This window comes from Aspergillus lentulus, assembly GCF_001445615.1.
Source record: "Aspergillus lentulus DNA, contig: Alt01, strain: IFM 54703, whole genome shotgun sequence".
NCBI classification, from domain to species: Eukaryota; Fungi; Ascomycota; class Eurotiomycetes; order Eurotiales; family Aspergillaceae; genus Aspergillus; species Aspergillus lentulus.
Window position 1 is genome coordinate 775,980 of NW_028322123.1, and position 24,244 is coordinate 800,223.

At 50.2% G+C, this 24,244-nt stretch overlaps 6 protein-coding genes across 6 annotated transcripts; 2 read left to right on the forward strand and 4 right to left on the reverse strand.

Moving 5' to 3' along the window:
• Window positions 1-899: 899 nt before the first annotated feature.
• trpE (anthranilate synthase TRP2) lies at window positions 900-2,581 on the forward strand (the record flags this gene model as incomplete). The annotated part of the gene is made up of 3 exons (XM_033560232.1): window positions 900-1,057; window positions 1,129-1,202; window positions 1,272-2,581. The coding sequence occupies 3 exons, from the start codon at window positions 900-902 to the stop codon at window positions 2,579-2,581; spliced, it is 1,542 nt and encodes a 513-aa protein (XP_033416123.1).
• Window positions 2,582-4,364: 1,783 nt separating this feature from the next.
• ALT_0232 (epsin) lies at window positions 4,365-6,338 on the forward strand (the record flags this gene model as incomplete). The annotated part of the gene is made up of 4 exons (XM_033560233.2): window positions 4,365-4,437; window positions 4,592-4,661; window positions 4,717-4,937; window positions 5,014-6,338. The coding sequence occupies 4 exons, from the start codon at window positions 4,365-4,367 to the stop codon at window positions 6,336-6,338; spliced, it is 1,689 nt and encodes a 562-aa protein (XP_033416124.2).
• A 933-nt stretch (window positions 6,339-7,271) lies between these two features.
• ALT_0233 (protein SAP1) lies at window positions 7,272-9,861 on the reverse strand (the record flags this gene model as incomplete). Its single annotated transcript, XM_089598944.1, has 2 exons — window positions 7,272-9,674; window positions 9,769-9,861. The coding sequence occupies 2 exons, from the start codon at window positions 9,859-9,861 to the stop codon at window positions 7,272-7,274; spliced, it is 2,496 nt and encodes an 831-aa protein (XP_089456608.1).
• Window positions 9,862-11,039: 1,178 nt separating this feature from the next.
• ALT_0234 (E3 ubiquitin-protein ligase dbl4) lies at window positions 11,040-16,709 on the reverse strand (the record flags this gene model as incomplete). Its single annotated transcript, XM_089598945.1, has 12 exons — window positions 11,040-11,085; window positions 11,139-11,583; window positions 11,638-11,694; window positions 11,752-11,844; window positions 11,911-12,043; window positions 12,121-12,156; window positions 12,220-12,289; window positions 14,056-14,080; window positions 14,145-15,031; window positions 15,091-15,619; window positions 15,687-16,047; window positions 16,674-16,709. 12 exons carry the CDS (start codon window positions 16,707-16,709, stop codon window positions 11,040-11,042), a joined length of 2,718 nt encoding a protein of 905 aa, XP_089456609.1.
• A 533-nt stretch (window positions 16,710-17,242) lies between these two features.
• ALT_0235 (translation initiation factor eIF2B catalytic subunit epsilon) lies at window positions 17,243-19,685 on the reverse strand (the record flags this gene model as incomplete). Its single annotated transcript, XM_033560237.2, has 5 exons — window positions 17,243-17,919; window positions 17,999-19,170; window positions 19,229-19,353; window positions 19,449-19,505; window positions 19,602-19,685. The coding sequence occupies 5 exons, from the start codon at window positions 19,683-19,685 to the stop codon at window positions 17,243-17,245; spliced, it is 2,115 nt and encodes a 704-aa protein (XP_033416128.1).
• A 1,311-nt stretch (window positions 19,686-20,996) lies between these two features.
• Window positions 20,997-23,357, reverse strand: skn7 (transcription factor prr1; the record flags this gene model as incomplete). The annotated part of the gene is made up of 7 exons (XM_089598946.1): window positions 20,997-21,493; window positions 21,549-21,738; window positions 21,890-22,681; window positions 22,731-22,874; window positions 22,954-23,026; window positions 23,182-23,198; window positions 23,301-23,357. 7 exons carry the CDS (start codon window positions 23,355-23,357, stop codon window positions 20,997-20,999), a joined length of 1,770 nt encoding a protein of 589 aa, XP_089456610.1.
• Window positions 23,358-24,244: the final 887 nt, after the last annotated feature.

Here is a 24,244-nt window from a genome sequence, read left to right on the forward strand (position 1 = left end):
TATTTGCCGTTTGTCCAATCCAATTGCTAGATCTCTCGTACGAAACGCAAGGGGAATACAAGGACATTGAAAGCTGATCGAAACCGTGAATCAAGCTCGCTGACCTTGACAGAAAGGTCCTTCCGACACTTGAGATGCTATGCGGTGCAAAGGCAGAGTGACTCGACTAGTATCGACAAAAATCGAACTTGGATAAATTCAGTTGTAGCTTGAGCATCATCAGAGACAAAAGGAGTTCGCAGTAAGGGGGAGGGAATAAGAAATATGGCGGATCATGTGAAGTGCAGTGAGAAAATAGACGGTCAGTATCTGAATCGTCAGTAGTCCCAGTTACCTAAGGTACCTTTACCTACTATCTATTAGTTCTATTACCATGCAAAAACACATGGCTCCATAATTCTAGGTATACTATCAGAGCGGTGCATCAACGCTAGACCACTCTGGTCCACCAATCACACATTGATCTATTGACCAGTTCTCGAGGCTGCTGACAAGTCGTATTTGAGCAAGGATAGGCCTATTTATTCTTTTCAAAGGTCTCAATTCCTCTTTTCTTACCTCTCTGACCCTCTGATAATCTGTGTCAGCGGTCGAAAAGTGCTGTCGCTGGCAAATACTTTGTGCTACTCATCATACTCATCCACCGTCATAACCACCACCACCACCACCACTATCGGCGGAACAGTGATTAACTCCGTGGGCATTATTTTCCCCATCACCCGGCACTTTCAAATCCCCGCAGAGAGCCTTTTCCCTTCGGCACGCAAACCCATCAGAATTATCACCGAGAGGATGGCGCCCTCTGTGAGTATATACTGTTCAGACTAGTTTTCTTGAACTATGTTTTCTATTCTGCTTATTTGCGATCCCGGTCGGTGCCAATTGCTGACCACTGTCCGATGACTCAGACTACCATTGTGCCGTCCCTTGAGACAGCCAGAGATGTGATCAACAACTCGAGAACAGCAAAATACCCTCCAAATCTGCTGCCGTTGACGGCTAGTATACCAGCCGATCTGTTGACGCCCACATTGGCTTACCTGAAGCTTGCTGAAAAGTGAGTCGTGGATTGTCTGGGCCTTTTGGTGTAACGGACAACGCTGACTAGGTGGTTCGATCGATGAGTAGATCGAAATTATCATTTCTCTATGAGAGTGCTGCTACTACGGAGACAATTGGAAGATACAGTTTCGTTGGCGCAGGTACGGTGTTATTTCCCCGAGTCACTCTAAGAGTTCGGGCTGTTTTGCTGACTGTGTCTTCCTTCACAGAACCGTACAAAGTTCTCAAGACTGGGCCAGGTCATGGCCCCGAGTGCGATCCTCTCCCCATCCTTGAAAAAGAGCTCTCGCAGTTTCGTGTTGCGACAGTCCCCGGGTTGATACTTCCACCGCTCACCGGAGGAGCCATCGGATATGTGGGTTATGACTGTGTTCGATACTTTGAGCCCAAGACGGCTCGGCCAGTCAAGGACGTGCTGGGGATTCCCGAGTCGCTTTTTATGATGTTCAAGACCATTGTCGCCTTTGACCATTTCTTCCAGGTCATCAAGGTCGTAACATACATTCCTATTCCGAGCACCGATTCGGAACTTGAAGCGGAATACCGTAAAGGCCAAGAGGCGCTCCAGCAGACCATCGACTTGTTGCTGCGGCCAGAATGTCCCCTTCCCCCTCAGGGACCGATTATTCCGAACCAAGAATACACATCCAACATAGGTAGGGAAGGGTACGAGCGGCATGTGACCAGACTGAAGGAACATATCTCCAAGGGAGACATCTTCCAGACAGTGCCGTCGCAGCGCCTGTCACGTCCCACTTCTTTGCATCCCTTCAACCTCTTCCGTCATTTGCGCACCGTCAATCCATCCCCTTATCTTTTCTATATCGACTGCGAGAAATTCCAACTTGTCGGAGCGAGTCCGGAGCTCCTCGTAAAGGAGGAGAAAGGCAGGATCATCACGCACCCCATTGCGGGAACGGTAAAGCGCGGCAAGTCTGCCGAGGAGGACGATGCTCTGGCCGCCGAGTTGAGGGGCAGTCTGAAGGACCGAGCCGAGCACGTCATGCTGGTTGATTTGGCGCGCAACGATGTCAACCGGGTCTGTGATCCTACGACAACTCAGGTCGACCGGTTGATGGTGGTGGAGAAATTCTCGCATGTTCAGCATCTTGTGTCGCAAGTGTCGGGGATTCTACGGCCGGACAAGACGCGCTTCGATGCGTTCCGATCCATCTTCCCTGCGGGAACTGTGTCCGGTGCCCCCAAGGTTCGAGCTATGCAGTTGATCGCTGAGCTTGAGGGCGAAAAGCGCGGAGTCTACGCGGGCGCGGTGGGCTACTTCGGATTCGATAGCTCGAGTGCTGACGGGATGAATCTGGTGCCTGGTGCAATGGACACATGCATCGCGCTCCGGACGATGCTTGTCAAGGATGGAGTTGCCTATTTGCAAGCCGGCGGTGGCATTGTCTTTGACTCGGATCCGTATGACGAGTACGTCGAGACACTGAACAAGCTGGGTGCCAACATTCAGTGCATCAAGGGTGCCGAGGACAAATATTTGAGCATGGAGCAGTCGTAGGGAGAGAGATGTCTTGAGGTATTCGAAAGCGAGATGACTAGACGGGGTATGATAAATTGATAGACACAAATGATCACGATTTCAGGCATGTAATGCATAACTCCGACTTGTTTGTTCTTTAACCTCTGATATCTCTTCACTTCCTGTTCGAGATCGTCCTAAATATGTAAACAGATCTACCATGGATATATGCCAAGGTTTCCAGCATCATACGTTTCAGGAAGTGTTCCAGAATCCAAGAACTTAGCCGACTCGGCCTACGATGACGTAGATGGAGATCCTCGGGTGTCTTCGCTTTCATCTCACAATCATGGACGATGAGAAGCACCGCCACAAAGTAGATATAGTGAACAAAACTGTTCCATCTAGATTCCTTTGAACCAAGGGAGAATTACTGCATCGGCTATGGCCCGTGGTTCTTCATTGACTGATGGTTGATGCCAAGTCCAAGGCGTACGCGGCCAGTTTGCCACGAGAAGTATAGCAGTCCCAGAATCTTTGTCTTCGGAGTCTGCGGTGTGGCTGGGTAACAGAGGATTGGTATTCATGCTGGAATGGTGAATTGGGACTTAGAAACAGCTGAGCCGAGCCCAGGATAGAAAGTTGTGGTCTGGTGATTTTGGATATATGTAGCGAGAGGATGATATTGACCAGCCACTACTCCTTGTATATGACCATACAGGATTCACCAATAATGATAGTTATGAACCCAGAGAGGGTCAAGTAGATATGGAAATAGTAAACCATAAGGTCAATCTCATCTCTCTATTGAGCTAGCAATTATATTAATTAATCTGTCCGGCCACTGCCCGGTCTTACTCCGCACCTCCGTGCTGCTGCCTTCACTAATATATGTGCAGCACTTGACCTCCTCTATTCAGTAGTCTTTGCTTCTTTGAATTCTTCACTTTTCCTCTCAAATTTGCTGCAGGGTTTGAGCTCGTTAATAAATCAATTGCCTCCTTTCTGGTTCTCCTATTGTTGTTGGTGTGCAATTGATAGTACTTGCATGGAGTGAACCCGAAGCCTCACAAGGTAATCAGCCAACCCTTTGTTTGACGCAAGAATGATTATTCATTGACATTGTTCAGACCTCCAGAGTGGAAGTACCCAAATCCTCTTATTGACAACATTCTCGAAAAAGTTCTTTATCTTGCCGTGCACAGAAAGAGTGCTCTTATTGAGGCCACTGCCACCCGCCGCCCAATTCGTCATCAGAATCTTGTCGGAACCAAACCCAAAGGCCCAAACTTGCTGACCCGCCCGGCTCCCCTCTCTCTCTCCTCTTCCCTCTTCCTCCACGTTCATCTTTCTGCTTCGTCCGGAGGCGCTGGAGGTCAAATAATAGATTCACCAGACAAACTTCCTCTACCATCCGATCGCTTCCTGCTTCCTTGACCCTTTGCCCTCATTTCCAGCGCCGACACTCCCCCTCGCCAGAATACTTGCGGCGCATTCATTATTGACTGGAATCCCGCACGCGGCTTACATACACCACCGCCTTGTCCTGCTTGGGCCGTGCGATAAGGACTAAGGAGAAGACGACGACCACGCCATCTATCTCTACGAGCTATCCAAGAACAACTACCTGGTCTCACTCCAAGACACTCCAATATTGTCTTATTTTCCATCATCATACGACGTCAAATCGATCCCATCCGCCGACCAACAGAAAGGCGAACAATTCGCGATCCGGCGCCCTCGTTTCCCCGCAAGAATCGGGACCGCGCTCGTGTTGAATTTCTGGAACCAAATTCACCCTCATACATAGTCACCATTTAAGATGTCGAAAGTTGTCCGCAGTGTGAAGAACGTAACGAAGGGTTACTCTTCAGTACAAGTCAAAGTTCGAAATGGTATGTCTTGGTTTTCTCCTTTTTCTCGCTTTTCCTATCTTCGCCTCTTCTCCTCCGTCGGATCTAGAGGGGTGACCATGAGGCTGCTATCGTTCCTTTTTTCATGACATGTCTGTGCTTTTGTATTTATGCTACTCGTACTGACCTGATTCAGCGACGAGCAATGACCCTTGGGGCCCGACGGGCACCGAAATGGCAGAAATTGCTGCCATGACCTTCAGCAGGTATGATTCCATTTCTTTCGGCATAACCCGGATCCAGGCTGACGGATACGACTAGTCCGACAGATTTCTACGAGATTATGGACATGCTCGATAAGCGACTGAACGACAAGGGCAAAAATTGGCGCCATGTTCTCAAGTCGTTGAAGGTATTAGATTATTGCCTTCATGAAGGATCCGAGCTGGTTGTTACGTGGGCCCGAAAGAATGTCTACATTATCAAGACGCTACGCGAGTTTCAATACGTGGATGAGGACGGGAGGGATGTTGGCCAGAACGGTACGTGGTACTGCGACGAGTGTTTGCGCGACCGGGTAACCCTTTGCTAACGATTGCTATCTCCTGTCTCATACAGTTCGTGTTGCGGCCAAGGAACTTACCACTCTCATTCTCGATGAGGACCGCTTGCGCAGTGAACGATCCGACCGTAAGCTTTGGAAATCACGGGTGAATGGACTGGACGAGTACCAGAGCCATGGGCCCGAGCCTTCGCGCCGATCTGACCGACGGGAGCGTCGCCGACCGGCCGATGAGGAAGACATAGAGTATCGCCTGGCTATCGAGGCGAGCAAGGCAGAAGCAGAGGAGGAGCGGAGACGACGGGAAAAGCAATCCATGATGGGAGAAGAAGATGAGGATCTGGCCAAAGCGATCAAGTTGAGCAAGGAAGAAGAGGAACTGCGGAAACGGGAGCTGGAAGAGAGCAATGCCCAATCGCTTTTTGACGATACTCCTGTGGCTCAACCGCAGCCCACCGGGTATAACCAGGGATACCAGCAGCAAGGCGCTGTCGACTGGTTTGGCAACCCCATTAACGCCCAACAGCCTCTGTCTACCGGTTACTTGAACAACCAATACGCACAGCCCACCGGATTTCAAAACCAGGTCACTGGAATGCCCAACGGATACGCCAATGGATTCCAAAATCAGCCAACTGCATTCGATCAGAACCCATACGGCCAGCTTCAGAACAACTTCTTGCAGCCACAGGCGGCCCTCCAGCCTCAACAAACGGCTTTTACCACGAACAATCCGTATGGCACCGACATATTCTCCCAGCAGCAGCAGCAGCAGCAGCAGTACCAGCAGTATCAGCAGCAACAGCAAGCACAAGAGAATGTCTCGCCGGCAGGTAGCAACAACCCATGGGCCCAGAGCGGTGGCCAGACAGCGAATGCCTTGCAACCCATGCCTACCGGGTCCAACAACCCGTTTGCTGCGCGCACTCAGTTCCAGACTCGGCCCCATACGTCGACGGGACCTCCATCCCTTAACACGCTCGCGGAAGAAAGAGCGACCAATCAGTTTACTTCCTCTCCTAACCCTATCGCCAATTTCCAGGCTCCAGCACCTCCCAAGAGCACACCGCCACAAACGAACAATCCTCACCACGCCCGTCTCAATGCTCTTCTAGCCACCGGCGAGGGGCAGGACACTTTCGGCAACGTCGGCGATCTACGTATCCCAGCCCAACATACTGCTCCAGGCACCTTCGTCAACTCTGCCGGTCAGGGTTTGGATCGTCTGCGAGCCACTCACACAGGCAACAACCCTTTCTATAACCAGCAGCAATTTGTCCCTCAGTCGACAGGCTTTGCTCAATCTTCGAACAACCCTTGGGCGACTCAGCGGCCGTACCAGCAGCAGTCTCAGGCCGGTGGCAGCCTGATCGACTTGTAAAGTGCGCACAGTTGATAACTGTCTATGTTTTCCATCAACTCTGGGTTTGAGGAAATGTTCGTTGATTGGGATACCACGATTGTTTTTCTCCCTCCATATTTAGCATCCTTCGCTGCTTACCGATCTTCTTTTCTTCGGCCGGGTTGTTGAATGTTTGATGGCATTGTGAATATACAAGAATGCCCCTTCTCATTCCCACTTGGTCGCGTCTTGCTCGTCGCTCGACGAGACCCACGACTTATTCTCTTGTCAACTCCCTGATTACTCGACCTGGCCCACCCTGTTTTCTATTGTCCGTCCCTGGCCTACCCTTTCCCTTTGTGATGTGCTTGTCTTTATCGCCATACCTACTAACGCTTACATACCTATTACTTCTTATTGTCAATGAGATGATATCTCCACTGAGATGACTTGCCCAGTTGGGTGGAAGATCGTTTTGTATCTACCTCTAGTAAGCATAAGTAGCATCCTTGTGGCGACAAGGTTGTGCCGCAGATCATCGCTAGATACCGATGGTTGAACATAGAAAGCTGCAGCTGCCAAAGCTCAATGTAACGACGAGCACTGAGACTCCGATCCCACCTTATCCATGCCCCTAACATCGAGATCACCAAGTTGAACCATGGACGCCAGGGATACTATAAAGTCATTTCAAAAAAGCGCCCGCTCCTCCGGTACCACCAATACCATGTATGTACCTATACACCAGGACCCCATTCAAACCGAACCAGCCGAACAACCATAACAAGACATGTAAACCACCCGAGGAAGACCACGCCGAAACAAGCTGTGCGGAAAACACCAAATACCGAGGAGCATGTACGATGGACTCCACCATGGAGGTGACGTGCAACCGGCCGATTGCTAGAGAAATCTGCCACGAAGACGTGCAAAAAGAACGTAAATGTTATGTCAGGCGCAGAAGGGAGAGAATCAGCCGCCCCGTTCGCCGAATTTCCTGGCCCACTCCTCGTATTCGCGTAGCCCGTCGCGACTGACGCTGGGTCTGATTGACTTGAGACTTGCTTCGAAGTCTTGGAAGCGGATGGGCCGGATTTGGTCCATGGGGGTGTGGAGGAGGGCCTCACCGAGGTTGCGGAGGGGACCCATGGCGGCGTCTTTGGCGAGGGCGGTGATGTCGGAGCCGGAGAAGCCTGTGATTTTTGGTTCATCTTGTGAGTATTTGGTAGACAAGGGAATGGGGTGGTGGATGATGATAATGGAATTACCCTCTGTGACATGGACGAGGACTTCAATGTCCTCGTCATCCAGTTCGTGCACCTGATGGCTCAGGAGCTTGCGGAGCTGTTGGTCGCGAACATGGTGCTCGGGCAGGGGGATGTACTGTCTGCGGACGAACCGCCGACGAGCCGCTTCGTCTATATCCCAAGGCACGTTGGTCGCTGCCAGGACGAGGACCCGACTGGGGTCTCCACCACCTCTCTTTGTTGATGGCTCACGGCCGGCTGCTGCTCGTTGAAGGTCCGACCACTGGATCAGAAACTCCGTCTTCGATCGTCGCGATGCTTCGTTTTCTGTTCCGGAGGAGCGCGACGAAAGGAGCGAGTCGATCTCGTCGACAAAGATGATGGACGGAGCCAATGCTTTCGCGAGCCCAAACAGTGCTCGAACGAGCTTCTCGCTCTCGCCGTGCCACTTGGATGTTAATGTTGATGCGGAGACAGAGAAGAAGGTCGACTTCGACTCCGTGGCTACTGCTCGAGCGAGCATCGTCTTACCTGTTCCCGGTGGGCCGAACAAGAGCATCCCTCGAGCGGGTTCCCGAAGCCCAGAGAAAAGATCCGGGCGAAGGAACGGGTAGACAACGGCTTCTTTGAGCGCTTTCTTGGCGGCGTCCAGTCCGGCAATATCATCCCAGTGGACCTCGTCACCTCGGACGACGATATCATTGAGGATCTGCCGGGCCGCATTTGGGTCAATGCCCTTGGGCAGTTTGTTCATGATATCCGTAATGGAACTGTCGTCGTCTTCATCTTCTTCCTCTAGTTCCTCGTCCGCGTCTATCGACTTCGGGCCTGTCGATTCTTGATCGCTTGAGGGCGGTGTAACTGTATGCGCAGGTTGTGGTTTGCGCCGAGTAGAACTATCTGATATCTCCAGTTGCCTCATGGAGGGACTCAAATCCTCAGGTTGGGTCCGGGAGACGGGCTTTCCTGTCGACGCGGAGTTGATCCGAGACCTCGATGTGGCCTTGCTTTGTGGGTTGTCCGAAATGCTCGTTGTGGTCTCGGGTCTCGTTTTTCTGATAGGGAATGAGGTTGGGCCAATATTGCTCGATTGCGGACCCTGAGGTGAAGCTCTGAGCGTAACAGGTTTGGGTCTCACGGAGGGCCTAGCACTACTCAGAGGGCTGTCAACAGGCTCCGACGATGGTTGGGCGAGGGTCCTGCTCCGACTGCCTGACGGCTGCCGGACCTCACCAGCCGGGGAGTGATGAATTGATGTTAGCGTTGGCACTGGGGTTGTGTTACTGATTGTCCGTCGCGCAGACCGGACAGGTCGAGGCTCCCGGCCATCTGAGTCGTCTGCCGCACTTTTCTTAGATACAAGCTCATCCCCGGAGTGGGACCTGAACTGACCAGAATCTTTCCGAAACCCAGAGTCACTGGAGATACTTTGCCGCGAGGACGTTATTGCGGCGTCACTTGCTAGATTCCCAGATGCTGAGGGGAGCCGGTAGATGTTCCCCCAGGCTAAACCCGCAGCCTGAGACGCAGCCGGCCGCAAATCCTTCCGCCGGAGAGTATCCTTGTTCTTGCTGTGCTTCTTGTGCCCGTCCGACTTGCGCAGAGTGGTAGGCATCGTCTTCCGTTTCTCGGGGCTCGAGTTGCGAGACTGGTTTTTGCCGGACGAATGCGATGGAACTCGTAACGCCGGTAAGCTAGTCGCAGACGCAACGCTGCTGTCTTGGATAACCGATTCTGAGCTCGCCTGCGTCACCGGTGCTGGACGTCCTGGGATCGGTGGCGGTCGAGATAAGTCCGTATAACCCACCGGAGGTACCGTCCCGTCTCCGATCCAACCGGGTGTGTTCGAAGTAGGTGACTTTGAGACCGACTTGCCTTTGAAGAATCGGTGTCCGACACCGCTCGTGGTGGGACTGTCCTTCTCCTGTGCTTCTTTCCTGCTTTCACGAAGAGCTTCCAAGAGATCAACTCGCTCTCGGCACTGGAGTTCTAGCTGGCGGATCGAATCTTGGAGCGCTTTTTCCGTTTCGTTCTTGGGTGTATAAGTCGACGATAGTCGGTAGGCGTTGTGATAAGAGATTGTGTCTAGAGCAGAGCGCCATGCTCTCAAAGCTTCATCTTCGTTGTTCTAGAATATCAGAGCAGATCAGTACTCAGACAAAAGAAAATATCAATTGACACCGAGCGAACATCCGAGATAGGAAGGGAGGGGGGCGACAGACCTGGCCCTCAAAGTATACAGCCGTGGAGCACGAGAGATAGCACTCATCGTATGTCTTCTGCAGCGAAGACGCAGCAGGCTTGGAGCGCATCATTCACGCCGGCGGAAATGCAGGACCCGCCCGCACCAGCCATGCGATCGACCACAATTGGAGTGCGGAGGCGAAATTGTAGGGTTGTCGGGAACCGAGGGGGGCGATGTCGGGATGTCCAGAGGCGGTACGGGTGGCGTGGCAGAGTAGGGATGAAGAATTGGATGGATAGATGGAAGGGGAAGATGGAATCGATGGCCAGTGAGTCTGGGGAGGAACAGACGAACAGGAGGGTTGCTGGAAGTTGATGGGATTGCTGATTGATTTTTCGTCTCGTTTCCATCAGAACGTTCCTCGCGTGACGTCGTTGGACCGCCGGATCGAGGAGACACTACCCCACGGTGATACTACGACTGGCATGGTAGTAATAATACCTTAATTACTGGACAGATATCTACTACCTAGTTTCTCAATCTTCTTCTTTCGAGTTTATAGTAAGTAGTTTTTGAGCTTGAGCCAATCGTTCCGTCTATTGAGTACATATCCAACCAGGTACTGGGATCAAGTGAAGGTCCCAAATCATAATCGCAAGGAAAGCTTTCCTGCAAGCCCAACGCCAGCACAATATAGGATACATCGATCAAGCAGTAGAGAACTCTAAATTAGGAGCTCACATTTTCGTCTCGGAAATCTCATGAGACGAGCCGCCTCAAGTATGTTCCCAATGAAGAAAGAAGTCCTTCTATATCAAACCCACAACACCCGTCCCAAAGAGAACTTATGCACACATTATCGGAACGGATAAACATGAATCGGAAAAGTGTATCGTCCACGAGGTGGTCCAAACGTCGGGGGTGCCTGAAATCCAGAACCACCTCGGCAGGAGGTGCGCAAAGCAAAGCAGCAGATGAGGTGGGTAGCCAGGGTCGGAGGAAGACGAAAAGACATGTCAGGAGAAGGAGGAATATGGAGGAAATATAGAAATCACATCGCAAAGCGGTCCGTGGCCGGCTAGGACAGAGTATTCCCAACCCGCGGGTTTGCTCTCTCCCTGCTCTTCCGGTACCCCTTCTCTTATGCAATATGCATTGAAATATAGCTTTTGAAATTTTTCATTTTTTTCAGTCTGAAACCCTATTGACTTTTCACGCTTGCCGATGGGAATCGTTTCAAGTCGGAGAAATGGTAGGTATAGTTGCATCTATGTGACAAGGGCCGTTACGGGTAGGAGCTCGAAGATCTCACTCCTGGCGTTTGAAGTAGGCCTTGGCCATCTCGTACGATGTCCTGTATGCCGATGTCAGTTCTGGAGCCCTGTTCAAGCGCAGATAACAACGTACCAGCAAATCGCGGTGCTGGGCATCGTGGAGATAATGCGGGGACGAGCGCCACGTAGGAACCCTCTCCAGCCAAACTGGCGCTTGATGATGGCCGCCGCATTGAAAAGGCCCTTTGCCGATCGAATCTCCTCATTCTGCGCCAACCCACGTGTCTGAAGAAGCGTCTTCACAACGTCCAAAGGAGTAGTAAGACCTGCAGCGAAGGCACCAGCGAGACCACCAGCGATGCAGTGAGTGAAGGGGTCATATTCCTGGGACGGGTTCATCACTTTCGAGATCGACTCGTACGCCACGAATTGAGTAGCCGTGAAAGGCACCGTCATGCAGAGTGTAGTGGGGTAAGAGACGTAGAATGCGTGCAGACCCTCAGTGCGGTAAACGGACGTGGCGCATTGTAAAAGGCTCTTATGTACGGAGCCATGTACTTGCATCCGTTGCTTGATGACTATTTCCGGGTGTCAAAGGAGTCAAATAGGTCAACCCATCGAAGACGACTTACCATCGAATGGATTCATCAAAGCATCGCTGGCAATGGTGGCCGCCGCTCCACTAGCGGCTTGGAAATGTTAGCACTTTTTCCTGCGTCGACAGAATTATAATTGAGAGGACTTACCGGCAGCAAGCGGATGGTGGCCCTCGTCGACATTTCCACCGGCCATTTCCTTGACAACCTCATAAGTACCAAAGTACACGGCATGCGCCGGACCTGCCGAACCAGGACTGTCAGCCTTTCCTCATCCCCCAAATATGTCAGTGATATGTGCATCCCTACCAGCACCAACAATCACACTCGAGACTCCCTTCCATAACGTCCGCCACCCCTCGATGCGATAAATCGTGGAGACCGCATTGGTCAGGCCGGTGTAAAGACCTCCGGTTGTAGGATGTATAACTTGCATGCGCGTCTGTCCGTAGCCACCCCGATATTAGTTACGCGTCCGAAAGTGATCTAAGAGAAATATTGTCATCATGCCCAACATACCTTCAATAAGTCTACCGGGTACATGACAGCGTGTTCCTTTCCTTCCGGTCAGTATCGCCACGGAATTCGCAAAAGCCCCAATTTTCAACGCCGACATACCATTATCCCTGCAAAGGCACCGGCCAACATGTTCCGGCCGAGGCCATAGTTTGAGGGAAGGGCTTCGTAGCTTTCGTATTACAGAGGTTAGCATTACGTCGGTGAGACTGGCAGTGTGATTGGAGGTAAGCAGATCGGCTCGCGAGAAGTAAACTTCAGATTGCCTTCTCCTCGCGCCACCGACAGCGTTGCAAATATGGAGTGGTGGAATCCAAGTTGAATATAGCAACATACTCATATTCCTGCCCTGGGATCTGCTCGGGGACCGCCATTGAGCTCTAATAGCTCCGGACGCAGCCGGAGCCGCACGAAATTGAAGGAGGATGAAGGGAGGAGAGGAGAGGCCAAGAAGACGGGTGCCTCAAGCTTGTCCAAATGTTCTTTTCAATATGCCGATGAAAGCGGGCTTTGGCAGGAGCGACGATTCTCGGTTGGATTGAGCCTGCGGCGAAGAGGAACGAGCTGGGCGCAAAAAGAGTCGAGGACGATAGGAGAAACGGATATGGGCCTCAAGGAAAACTCAATCAACGGGAGTAATAAGTGATGAATTCCAATGCGTGAGGCAAAGGAGAGGGCCGGATGTATGTAGGGCCTGATCGATCGAGAGGTTGACAATGTTTCCGGAAAATCCAGGTTGGGGAAATTATTGTTCTTTTTCGTTTGCTGCGCTAAAGTCGAATGCCGCGGAGCTAAAGTCACTACTTCCACCAGTGGATTGAACACAAGACAACTCGGACCAAATCAATCGAGCGACGAGACGTTACTAACTTGCTTAGAAGTTGACGATGGTGAACGAAGTGTATGACATTTTACTCTAGATCTAACACACATCGCTCTAGCACGATATACTACTGTCGCCAGGCGCACCATCACGATTAGTTGCTAATAATGAGGTCGCGGCTCCGCTGCTTAATCATCCAGCAAGCCTAGACTACACCGAGGTTCCGATAACGGAGATTTCTTCGGTATACTCAAAACAACCCTCGAATATCCTAGTTATCCGAGTAGGATAGGTAAAGATACATGAGAATGACAGCAGCAGCAGCAGTTGAATCATTTCATGCAGTCGGCGCCTACTCTTCCCCTGGAAGCCTTGTCAACTTCTGCCTGTCTAGCATCTCATAAACCTGTTCTTGTCCGCCACCCCGAAGCAGATATCTTATCATATCAGCACTGGATCCTCCGAGTCCCGGAGGAAACCGAATAACCAATGTTTAATGTTACTAAATTCTAATACCAAGCCCTTGGTTAGCTTGAGCTCCTTATCTGATCCCTAATCAGATTTTGAACCCCTAGTCAAGTGATCAGTGACCATGATAACGTTACCTAGTTAGCCTTCAAAGAACCATTCCTCTTGTTAATGGACTATCAGCACTAGATAGAAATTAACCCTTGTAGACTGGTTTTGTGGTGATTTTAAGAACAGGAGGAGCACGCAATCTACATACCATTGCTTGTGATTGCTATACCCTTCTACTTCCTAGGATATAATGACCCTGTCTTAATGCATACATACACCAGCTGTATATTTAAATTCTTAGTTGTATCCTCCCTACCCATTGTCCAACTGACCTGACGAAAAGAGATGAAAATAATGCATTGCTAACTGATACAATAAAATAAGTGAGTCACTGCCTCGCTAACTCCAGTAAAGTCAGTCACACCGGGTGCAAACAGATAAATGTAATGAGCTTGTATGAATCAGAAATAGTAATCATATGCGCTGTCATCATTCACGTCATGAAAATCCCATTCACATCTGGCCTGTTCGCCAGATTTTGACTGAATTATCAACATCTGGAACAGCTGGGTGTCTGTCGGCTCTATATAGTCTACCATTCAACATTGAATGACCATACCCCTGAAGAGATATAGTTGTCAGCTTTATCTCGTGCATCAACATTGTGTAACGAATGAGAGCTTACCTTGCTTCAATTTCTGGGCGGTGTCGCTAAGAAGGATCACTCGGCGTTTGTTGCAGTAGGCCGTTTTGTCCAAGATATCAACTTTCAGATTGGCCAATTCAGGTACTGGCTTTTCGAACATCTCACTAAGGCTCTCCACCGCAAGCTCCAGATCTTTCTGGTTGTCCTCGAAGATTTCCGTCAGGTTGTTCCGAGCAAGATAATATGCAAAGGCATAAGTCCACTTCAAAGTCTGTCGGCACTGCTGAAGTGCCTGAGATGCAGTATCGAGGAACTGAACCTCAATCCACGAGAGACCGGATTGAGATTGTAGGCTTGTCATTTTCTTTTCTGTCTTGAGGTAGAGATCTTTATCGAGCTTCGCAGATTGCTCGTGGTTAGCGTATCTGTTGTAGTAATGCAAGTATCTTTCGAGGGATGCCCGAGACTTCGCCTGCGCTGAGCGAGCTTCTGATCCTGACTTCTCCTCGTAGCGATTACAGTTGTACCAGCTGGTGCCGTGTTCAGACCACAAGCCCATGCACATCCAGCAGAACTCGTGCTTGCATTTGCGGCATGTCATATGGTTGCAACCCCCGTTCTTCTCGATCGTCGAATGGCACTTTGGGCACTCCTTCGTGTTGGCCGAGATCCAGTTGGCGGTCTCTGAGTCGTCTTCACACTTCTTGAGCCACATCTTGACCAACGTGCACGGCGACGGTAAATGATCGTTCAGCGTGCAGCCAAAGCAAAAGAAATGCTTACAGGCACATTGCACCGTAGGCACGATCCGATTGAGGTCGCGCTGCTTGACGGGGCAGTCGACCGCGTACTCACAGTTTGGTGCCGGGCACCACTTGAGATTCTCCTTGTCATCAACGTAAGTGCGCATCAATAGCGTTTGATATCTGCAAGGCCCGCGTCAATAAGGGTTCCAACACAACAAGACTTTGTGTAGAAGACTTACCTGTCCTTGAGATCATCGGTGACGAGAAGACTCAGGGACTTCGAATCCACAATCATACGGCAGCCGTCCCCGGGACATTCTATCCTCGCAGCTTCTCCCTCCTCGCGGATTTTCTGCGCGAGATAATGTCGGTAGCAGTCAACGCAGAAGCGATGTCCGCAGCGCATAGCATATGTCTCCAAATCGTCGCCATCCTCACAGCAAATGTCACACATGAACCCTGGTACAACCTCTGTCTTCGGTGTCCCATAAAAATTCGTCCCAAGCCCAGCTTCCTCGAGTGTCTCCTCCGGATGATCCATGTAGGACTCTATGAGCTTCTCCCGGTTCCATCTCCCAAACCGTAATAGAATCGCGGACGACTCCGGTGGCAGGCCCAAAATCTGCGAGACCTCGGTGACCTGCTGACTCTGCTCCCGATCGATATCCTCTGGGCTCAGAACTCTGAAGTCGACTTCATATGGCTTCTTTGTGTTCCCTAGTAGATCCTTATCTTGAGAAAATCCGCCGTCGAACTCGTCGCCAAACTCTAGAAACCGAGGAAAGACCGCGTCAGCAAAGTACGAAACGGGAGATCGAAAATCGCTAGGACATACCTTCTCCTAGACTCTCATCATCACTTCCCTGTGTATCCAAGAAGTCATCGGCGCTGGACGCATCCGTCATAAAATCATCGTCTGAATCCATGCTGGTAGACGCCGGCGTGACGAGATCGATTCCCTTTTGCTTGTTCTGAACAGTGACGCTCGCAGACGCCACCGATACCGAATCTGTGTCAGGATCTTGGTCCGCGAGCTTGTCCTTTTCACGAGTAGACCTCTTGTTTGACGAGGTTTTGCCGGTGGCGGTTCGCGAATCAGCGACGGAAACCTCGGTGGCGGTTATGGATGGTTCCTGGTCTGTAATCGCCGCCTCGGCCGCCTTCCTTTTTCTCGTTAGAGGAGGCGTGGTGAAGATCTATGCTGTGGCAAGCCGATATGTGCTGACTAGAAAAAAAAGTAGGCCTCGATGTTGTACCTCGAGGCCTTCTTCTTTTCCGGGACAACACAAGTCGCAGCTTACCAACAAAAAGTGGGTAACTATTTTCAGTCCAGGGAACTGAAGATGGTGTCAACAGCGATGGAAGGGTAAACGGAACTATGCAGCACTAGCACCAAACGGGGTCGTTGCGTCGCTTATCGAGTTCAGCGTCAAGGGAGAGAGCGAGGGGTGATTGTGATTAGTTATCACGTATGATCGCTGGACGTCACGGGAGTGGGGCGTCTAAACGTTTCGAAGCAAGCGTGTACTGTTACCCAAGACATCAATCACTGATTGTTTCAACTGACTGATAGTGTCAAGGGGAAGCCTGCAGACGTATGTGGAGCAGTATGAGTGAGTTAAAGGGGTTGGAAACAAGCGAGATTCTTGGGGATGGCTTAGAGGCTGAGAGCTGATGTACGATCTGACAGATCAGCAAGCCTCCCCAGTCATAAGGAAGGAAAATCTTGTTCGGATGACTCCGCTGGTATTCGCGGAAAGGCCACCCACTGTGGGGAGAAATCAAAGTACGGCTCAATGGGCTCAACAATTAACTAACTTACCGTTTGATATCCTTCGAGGTTTCCCTCTGCTGTCATTGGATCCTCTGGGGCTCTTTAGGTATTCTCGGAGTATCTTGCAGCGCCTTCTTAGATATCGATGCCCAGCTGACTGGGTCCACGGGAGAATGGGAGAAGCAATGATGTCACTGCATCCGTGAAAGGCTCAGTACAGACAGCTTCAAGGACTGGTTAAATCTAGTGAGATAGAAATTATGAGTCACGGCCAAGAAGAGAGTGACTGTTAGAGATTATCGATGCAAAGAGAAATGTATCTTGTACGTACTTCGACTGAAGCTAAATAATGGTGCACTTAAATAGACGCCTTGGAGCCATTTTCCAGGCTACTGGTCTTAGGCAGCCAGGCAACGATCTCACTCGAAATCGGCTCTGTCCATAGATAGAAGATTAGGCATAACAACATATCGAATATTGATCATGAAATTATATATGGCCCATCAATGGATATCATAACTTGCTCGTCTATGTTGATATAGCCTCATAACGCAAAACTCATCCCTGCTTTTCCACTCTTTTCCAAGGGCATGTCTATGTAGTGCCTGGCTTCAGTTTCATTCCTCATCGCTCTCTTCCTCACTCTCGTCCTCTTCACTACTTTCCTCTTCCTCGGCATTGGCGAGCCAGTCCACGAACTGTTGGGTCTGACTCCGCACCTGCCTCATCTCTTCGCTGGCACTGGATCGCTCATCGGCCCACCATTGCTCGTAGGCTTCCTCCTCGAAGAGCTCCAAATCGTAGAGCTCCTTAGCAGCGAACAGTAGAACTGTCTCGCCGCGAGGTCGATGTACAAGGTCCTGTTGGAGCAGGAGTAAGAAGTCGACCTGGTCGGTTTTCTCGTCGCTGTCTCGATCGAACATACACCGTTCAACAACCTCGCGATATGTGCCGAAAATGTCCCGAATCGCTTCACCAGCACCTTTTCCTCCTTCGATCAGTTGTTGGGTTCGCTTCATGAAGGCTGTGACAACAGCTCGTCGGAGCTGGTGGTCAGAGGCATTCGCAGTCATCCGCAAACTGACCAATTCCAACTGCACAACGTCCGATGTGACGCCGTCCTTCAAACTGTCGTAGACACTGGCTGCAGCGTCGTGCACGAAATGGTCCGCATCCTCATCTTCAGAGTACGAAGTACCGAAGCTCTCGGATCGAGATCCGCCGAAATGAGAAATCTCAGAGGACAGGGTAGAGATAGACTCCGTAGAAAGAGAGAGCTGCGCCATGTTGTACACTAAAGAGATATTAGTACTCGACACCCATTCAAAGTGATGATGAGGAGGGGCCTGAAAAGTGTAGGGGAAGGTGCGTACCCAGTCCTGAGGAAGCATTGGATGCAGCGTCGTCTTCGTCCTCGTCTTCCTCGTGGAAATATTCGTGACCTTCACCTCCTTCACCGACCACATCCGGATCATTCGCTGGTAGGCCCCCGTCTTCCTCTCTCGACGCCTTTGTGATTCTTCTGCCTTCGCTCACAGTCACACCATCAGCGATTTTGACTTCATATGAGAGAAGAGCGCCAGGTTCAACACTGCAATTATTGCCGACCACAGCCTTATCGGCAATGATAGCCTGCCGAACTGTTGTGCCGTCGCCAATCACCACACCATCCCAAACATAGGCACCGTCCAATGTAACGTTTTTCCCGATCTTGCAGTTCCTTCCAAGGACTGTGTCCTTGACTGTCGTCTTGTCGCCAATGCTTGTGCCTTTCCCGATAACCGTTCGCCGCCCAATGACACATGAACGCGCCAAAGTAACGCCCTGTTCTGCATACAGATTGCCCTTGCGGAGATCGTAGGTGTGACCGGGAAGCAAGTTTGTATCCGGGCACAGTGGATACGTCCATCTCGATATAATATCCTTGCTCACTGCGTCGTATGCTTTCAGATTCCTCACTCGAGCAGCGTAGTGGTCCTTGATGATATGCGTGTGGATGGTTTTGCCGTTGAGCTCATAATCTTTGAGCACACCGAACAAGAAATGCTTTCGCGGAGACTGATAATCGAAACTATCGGACCACAAGCTCAACACGTCAGGCGTACAAATATCAATATTGCAGTCAATTAGATCCTGTCGGATATCGATCTCCGCATGAGATGAAATAAGCTCGGTGTCGATAGTCAGGCGAGATGACTCGTCAGAATGATGCTCAATTTCCTCATAGTGTAAACAACGATCTTTGGTGGGATCAATAACGAACACAGGGGACACGGAGGACGACTTTGTGCGATGGTTTCGACCAGCCTCTCGCAAGATCATAGTCATGATTGCATTCTTGTCTGCTTGGCGCCGGGCACGATGAGTTGCCAGTGCACCCTCAATAGGCAGGTTACTGATCACGTCACCGCTAACCACAATGAAGTCGCCAGTGATCAGGTGTTTGCCATCAAGATCACGCATAACATCACCAACTGAAGTCGATGTTGACTTGAGGAAAGTCAATTGCTTGAAAGGCGACGAGTTGCTTCTCCATTTCGATGCACTTCAGTAGATGCCAACGGTCAGTGGACATCCCTTAATCAAAGCAGATATCAACATACTTAATGTATCTCTCCAACTGATCCGAATGAGCCCCTCCATAAAGGAAAACCTCCTCGACGCCGGCGTTTGCCAAGAACTCAAAAGTGTACTCAATCAACGGTGTATTCGCAAGCGGCAAGAGGCACTATCGTACTCCACGTCAGCTACCGACTTTTTCGGCACGCCAAGTTTTCGAATCGCATCGTCCTTCACGAAATGGTTCAATCACGGACAACATACACGAGGCTTCTCAAGGGTAAAAGGCTCGAATCTAGTTTCGAAAGTATCGGCAAGAACCTGAGAGCACCGAAGCACACAATCAGCCATCGTCGTCCCATGATCTAGCGAACGGCAGTGCCAGTGCGCTGGTCGCTCCGTATACAATGAACATACCACAGCCTGCAATGTCTCCTCAACCTCCTCAGTCGCATTGCCTCTCTGCTTCGCTTGGCCGCCGCCGCCTTTTTTGGGACCCATCTGGCAGAAGAAAGTGGTCAGAGCTAGCTGCGGGCAATCTGAAGCATTCCGCACTCACGTCAATAATTTAACTCAATTTGCACCCCGCTTTCCGGATGATGAAAACACCGAATAGTCCAGGCTTCGAGACGAGAGCCGGTATGCGAAGCTGCTAGGTGATGTGCAGATCAAGTGAATCGCTCTCAAGTTTCTCTGTCAGCGACGGCGCGCAAAGCTCACAAGTACCGCCAAGTGAGCTTTCATCCACAAAAATTGTGCCAAGCCCGATGCGAGGAGTCATTCCATCCCACTTCCACCCTAGGCGGTCAGCGACAAATGTTTGTACTGTTTGTATTCACGTGATGTCCCTTCTTGACCCACAAGCCACATCCTCTGCGTGCTCCAGCCTCGAAAAGTCCAGAACTTCATCAAAAGGCCTGGGCCCTCCTGGACTCAGGGTGATTCCCCTGTCAAGGGGCCAGCGGTCTAGAACCATGTAAAACTGATTTGCGTCAACGTGGAGAATGCAAGAGATCTGTCTAGATAGTGGAAAAGAAGGTTGACGAACTCTCGATCTTTTGAAGCTGACGTAGCCGTCTTGATTGTGGACTGTCTCGGAGATTTGGACTTAGCGGGAATCTCAACCACTGAGAGCACCATTACTCTTAAATGAAATGACCAGGGTTAGACTGTATCTAAAATAATTTTGATATGTGTGTATCTTCTAATAAGCGGTTCCCAATGTAGATGACATGATGAAGGAATGTGGCCAGACAGACTCAATGCCTGAGCAAAAGCCTTAGGATGATCATAGAGCGTCACTGGCCAGAAAATCGCACCTCAGCCTTCCATGCAAAACAAGAAATTATAATAAAAGAAAGACATTACAGAACCAAGTATCAACACTTGAAGGTAAAAGTAATGCAACGATGATTGGAGGACAGCTGATGCTACACAGCGCCCCTCGGCTTCCACCTCCGTACGAGCTCCGACAGTGATTTGATGCATTTCTCGCACAAGGGCCATTCCACACACTTTCGTCGTATCACTACGCAATGGTGAATGGATGCGTCTCTTATAGTGTTTGCAATCAATGCAAAGGACCCTAAACACCGCAAACGCCGTAGTCGCCAATTAACAAGGGACACGAAAAAGCAAAATCTCGAGGTAATGATCATCATACAAGAGAAACTTCACGATATATTGCGCAGAAAGAGGCGAAAAAGAGGTTCGATCCATTGTATGATTGAGATAGAGGTGAGAGGAGTGGGTGTGAGATAAAGTTGGCATAGATCGAGAAGCGTTCATTTAAAGGGACCGACTGTTCTCAGCTTAGCCAGTCCGAGTAGCCTGAGCTGTGTTGACCATCGGCTGTGATGGTTGAGCGTACATGCGCGGTCGCTTCGCAAAATTTGGATTATCTGCGGCGCTAGACAGCTCGGATATCTGCCGTCGATGAGGCGGCCGCGCAGCCGCAGCAGCGGCAGTGAGGGCCACTGGAGGCGCCGGGTATTGCACTCCATTCTGGTCCACGGCGTAGGCGGCTGGGGCAGCGCTCGCAGGGACATATTGGGGTTGAACCTGTTGAAGGAGGCCTTGGAATTGACCGGGAGACTGCCAATTATTCATTGACGTGGCTGGTGATTGGCCAGGGGAGCTGTCTTCCTTGACAGAGTGGGTTGCCGAAGTTTGAGCAGCCATTGTGACTGTTGCCGTGGGTTGCGAAGTCTCCATGCCTTGCGGAATGGTCTTCAAATGAACCAAATGCTTCTCAAGCATGTCTAACAGGCTCTTTCGTGTGAAAGGCTTCGGTAGCACATCGTCCATGCCTGGTGCGCATTAGTAACAAAACGCCAGAGACCTTGGGATTGAAGGACTACGTACCATGTTGGAAGTAGAGCTGAATATCATCGCTTCTAATGTTGGAGGTCATAGCGATGATAGGAGTTCGGTCAAATTGGCGAATAAGGTGACATGCAGAAACCCCATCAAGATTTGGCATGATGATATCCATCAGAATCAGGTCGTACTTCGATCCATCCTGAATCTTATTCACCGCTTCCAGTCCGTCAAACTGTAAGACTGTCAGCTGCTTTGCATCCATACAGGAAGAGAGGAGAACCGACCGCGGTGTCAATAACACAAGAGAAAGAATAGAGAAATTTACCACCAATTTGGCGACATGTTGCATCATCTTCCACCAGTAGAATGTGTGGGCTGCGTACCCATCCGGGATCGACATTTGTGCTCTTCTTTCGATTGTCGGGAACTTGTCGGCGAGTGTCGTCCACTTCCTGTTTTGGAGGCATAGGATACGGCAAATTGTTCACATGTTCACTGTACATTGGATCAATTCCATTGGTAGCACCAACAGGGTAGACAACGGGCTCAATCTCGCCGTTCATCTTTGGATATAGAAGGTTGGTGGGATTTGCACCTGCCGCTGTAGGCGGGCGCACTACCCCATTGCGCGGCCCAGCCTCTAGTGCAGGGGTGGAAACAACAGGAGCGGATTTCGAAGGTTCGCCCACCGACTCCATGCCAGCCAAATTGAATTGGACCTCGGCGTTCATGTTACTCAGTAGCTTCGACGCATGCTGCAAGGGAGAGGAAGGCACATCGTCTACCTGTCCCCCATTCACGTTCGAACCGCCTTGCCCTTGAGCTTGGAAGGCCGCTGCTGCTTTGCTATCGCGCCTTTGGCGAGCATCTACTGACAGCAAATAATTCATCACCTGGTGAATGACATTTTCATGGTTCAGAACGGTCTTCTGAACTCTCATCAGCTCCTGCAACATGAGCTGATGATCGACCGTCAACTGTGCGTATCGATCCGAAAGGTGCTGGATCTGCTGCTGCTGCGCGACGATCTGCTGGTTCAGAAGATCGATCTGTTGTGTCGGAACTGAGTCGTCGGTGTTCTGAGTCTGCTTTCGAGGCGCCGGCGCCTTTCGTCGAATATTATCAAGCGATTCCTTGCTGTTCGCTCTGAATTCCGGGTGTTTGAACTCCCATGCCTATCTGTTGTCAGAATTGTTCGGCTTGAATCGAGCGACGAAGCCTTACGTTTTGTCCATAAGGCGATTGTCCATTTTCTTCGTTGTTTTGTCGGACCTTATGGAAGTCGTATTTATTCAACTGCCGCACAAAACTGGCAAAGTTGCTGTGTTTGAAGTGTTTCGGAAGGATGGTCTTTGTGAATTTCTCGCACTGCGATAAGGCAACACTGTCAGTTTGGAAGTTTCGACAGCGGACACCCCGAGGGGAACAGGCGGAGGAAGCAACCGACCTCGAGAACCACGAAACTATCTCCTTCGTCTCCCCAGCGAACGATTTCCGAGTACGAAGGGTCTTCCAACATTCTTGTGCAACAAATGAACTAGTTAGAAACATTCCACAATGTATGCGATCCATCCTGGCCATTAACTGGTCGTAGTCAAGACAAAGGCAGGGGGAGGACAAAGCCAAGGCAGAGCGCTAGATTTTCCCCCGAAAGAATCGTAAAAGGAGAACTCACTTGTACAGTTTCCGCACCTGTAGTACATCTTGTTAGCCTCAGAACAGCAGAGATAATTATCATGCAGCTCAACTATTTTCTAAAAAGAAAATCTTCATCTTTCCAGGGTCAACACTTACAAAATCGCTGGAGTTACCAGCGGGGGCGGTGTTGGTCGTGGTCTGGCCACCCTCCATCGTGGGCTAGATGGGTCGCGACCGATCGAACAAGCAACAAGCTCACCAAGTCGCAGCTCTTTGAGAAGAACGGGCGGGAGTGATGAAGATCGCGCTATAATGTGCGCCGAGATGCGGATAGAAAAGATGCCGCTGGAGAATAATAAAGGAGAGAAAGAAGAAGAAATTGTCCAGGAAATCGGTAGAGGTTGAGGTAGTCGAATAGTAGGTAGTTTAGTAGTTGAAAAAGGTGGTGGTGTTAGCATTTAGCAGCAGCAGTAGTTTTAGGTAGGAATAAAATGATTAGTTGGTTCGTGGTGATAAAGTGGGACGACTAGCTGAGTTGTTGGAGTTGAATAACTGTTCTTCCGCGGTTCGTGCACAAAGACGCTGTGGGAACCACTTTTTCACGGTCTTTCGTTCTATAGTAGACTAGTAATCCTGATCATATTATTATTTACTTCTGATTAATAGGTAGAACGCAACATAATCGTTGAACTGTCTGTTTAGGCTTCCCTTTCCCTAAAACTGATAAATGCAAGGAGAGGCAGAAATGAGGGGATAAGAACGGAGAGGGCAAGAAATATCATACTACCGGTCCTTGGGAATAACAGTGGGGACCCAAGAGTTATCTACTTGGTAAGGACTGAGGAAGGGGGGAAATAACAAAATCAGGTATGAAAAATCAAAAATCCACAGTGAAGGAAGAATCAGCGCACATACTTATGCAAAGCAACATAACCGTTTCAAGTACAAAGCCTGTGAGTTGCTAACTTGGTATTATTTATTAGCTACTGTGTGTCTTGCGGAGTATTCTTATTAAACCCAACGTGACTATGTCTCTACAATATGCAAGAATCATGGAAGTTAGTAATGTCAGTGCGCATTTCGATGCAGACAGAAAGCAA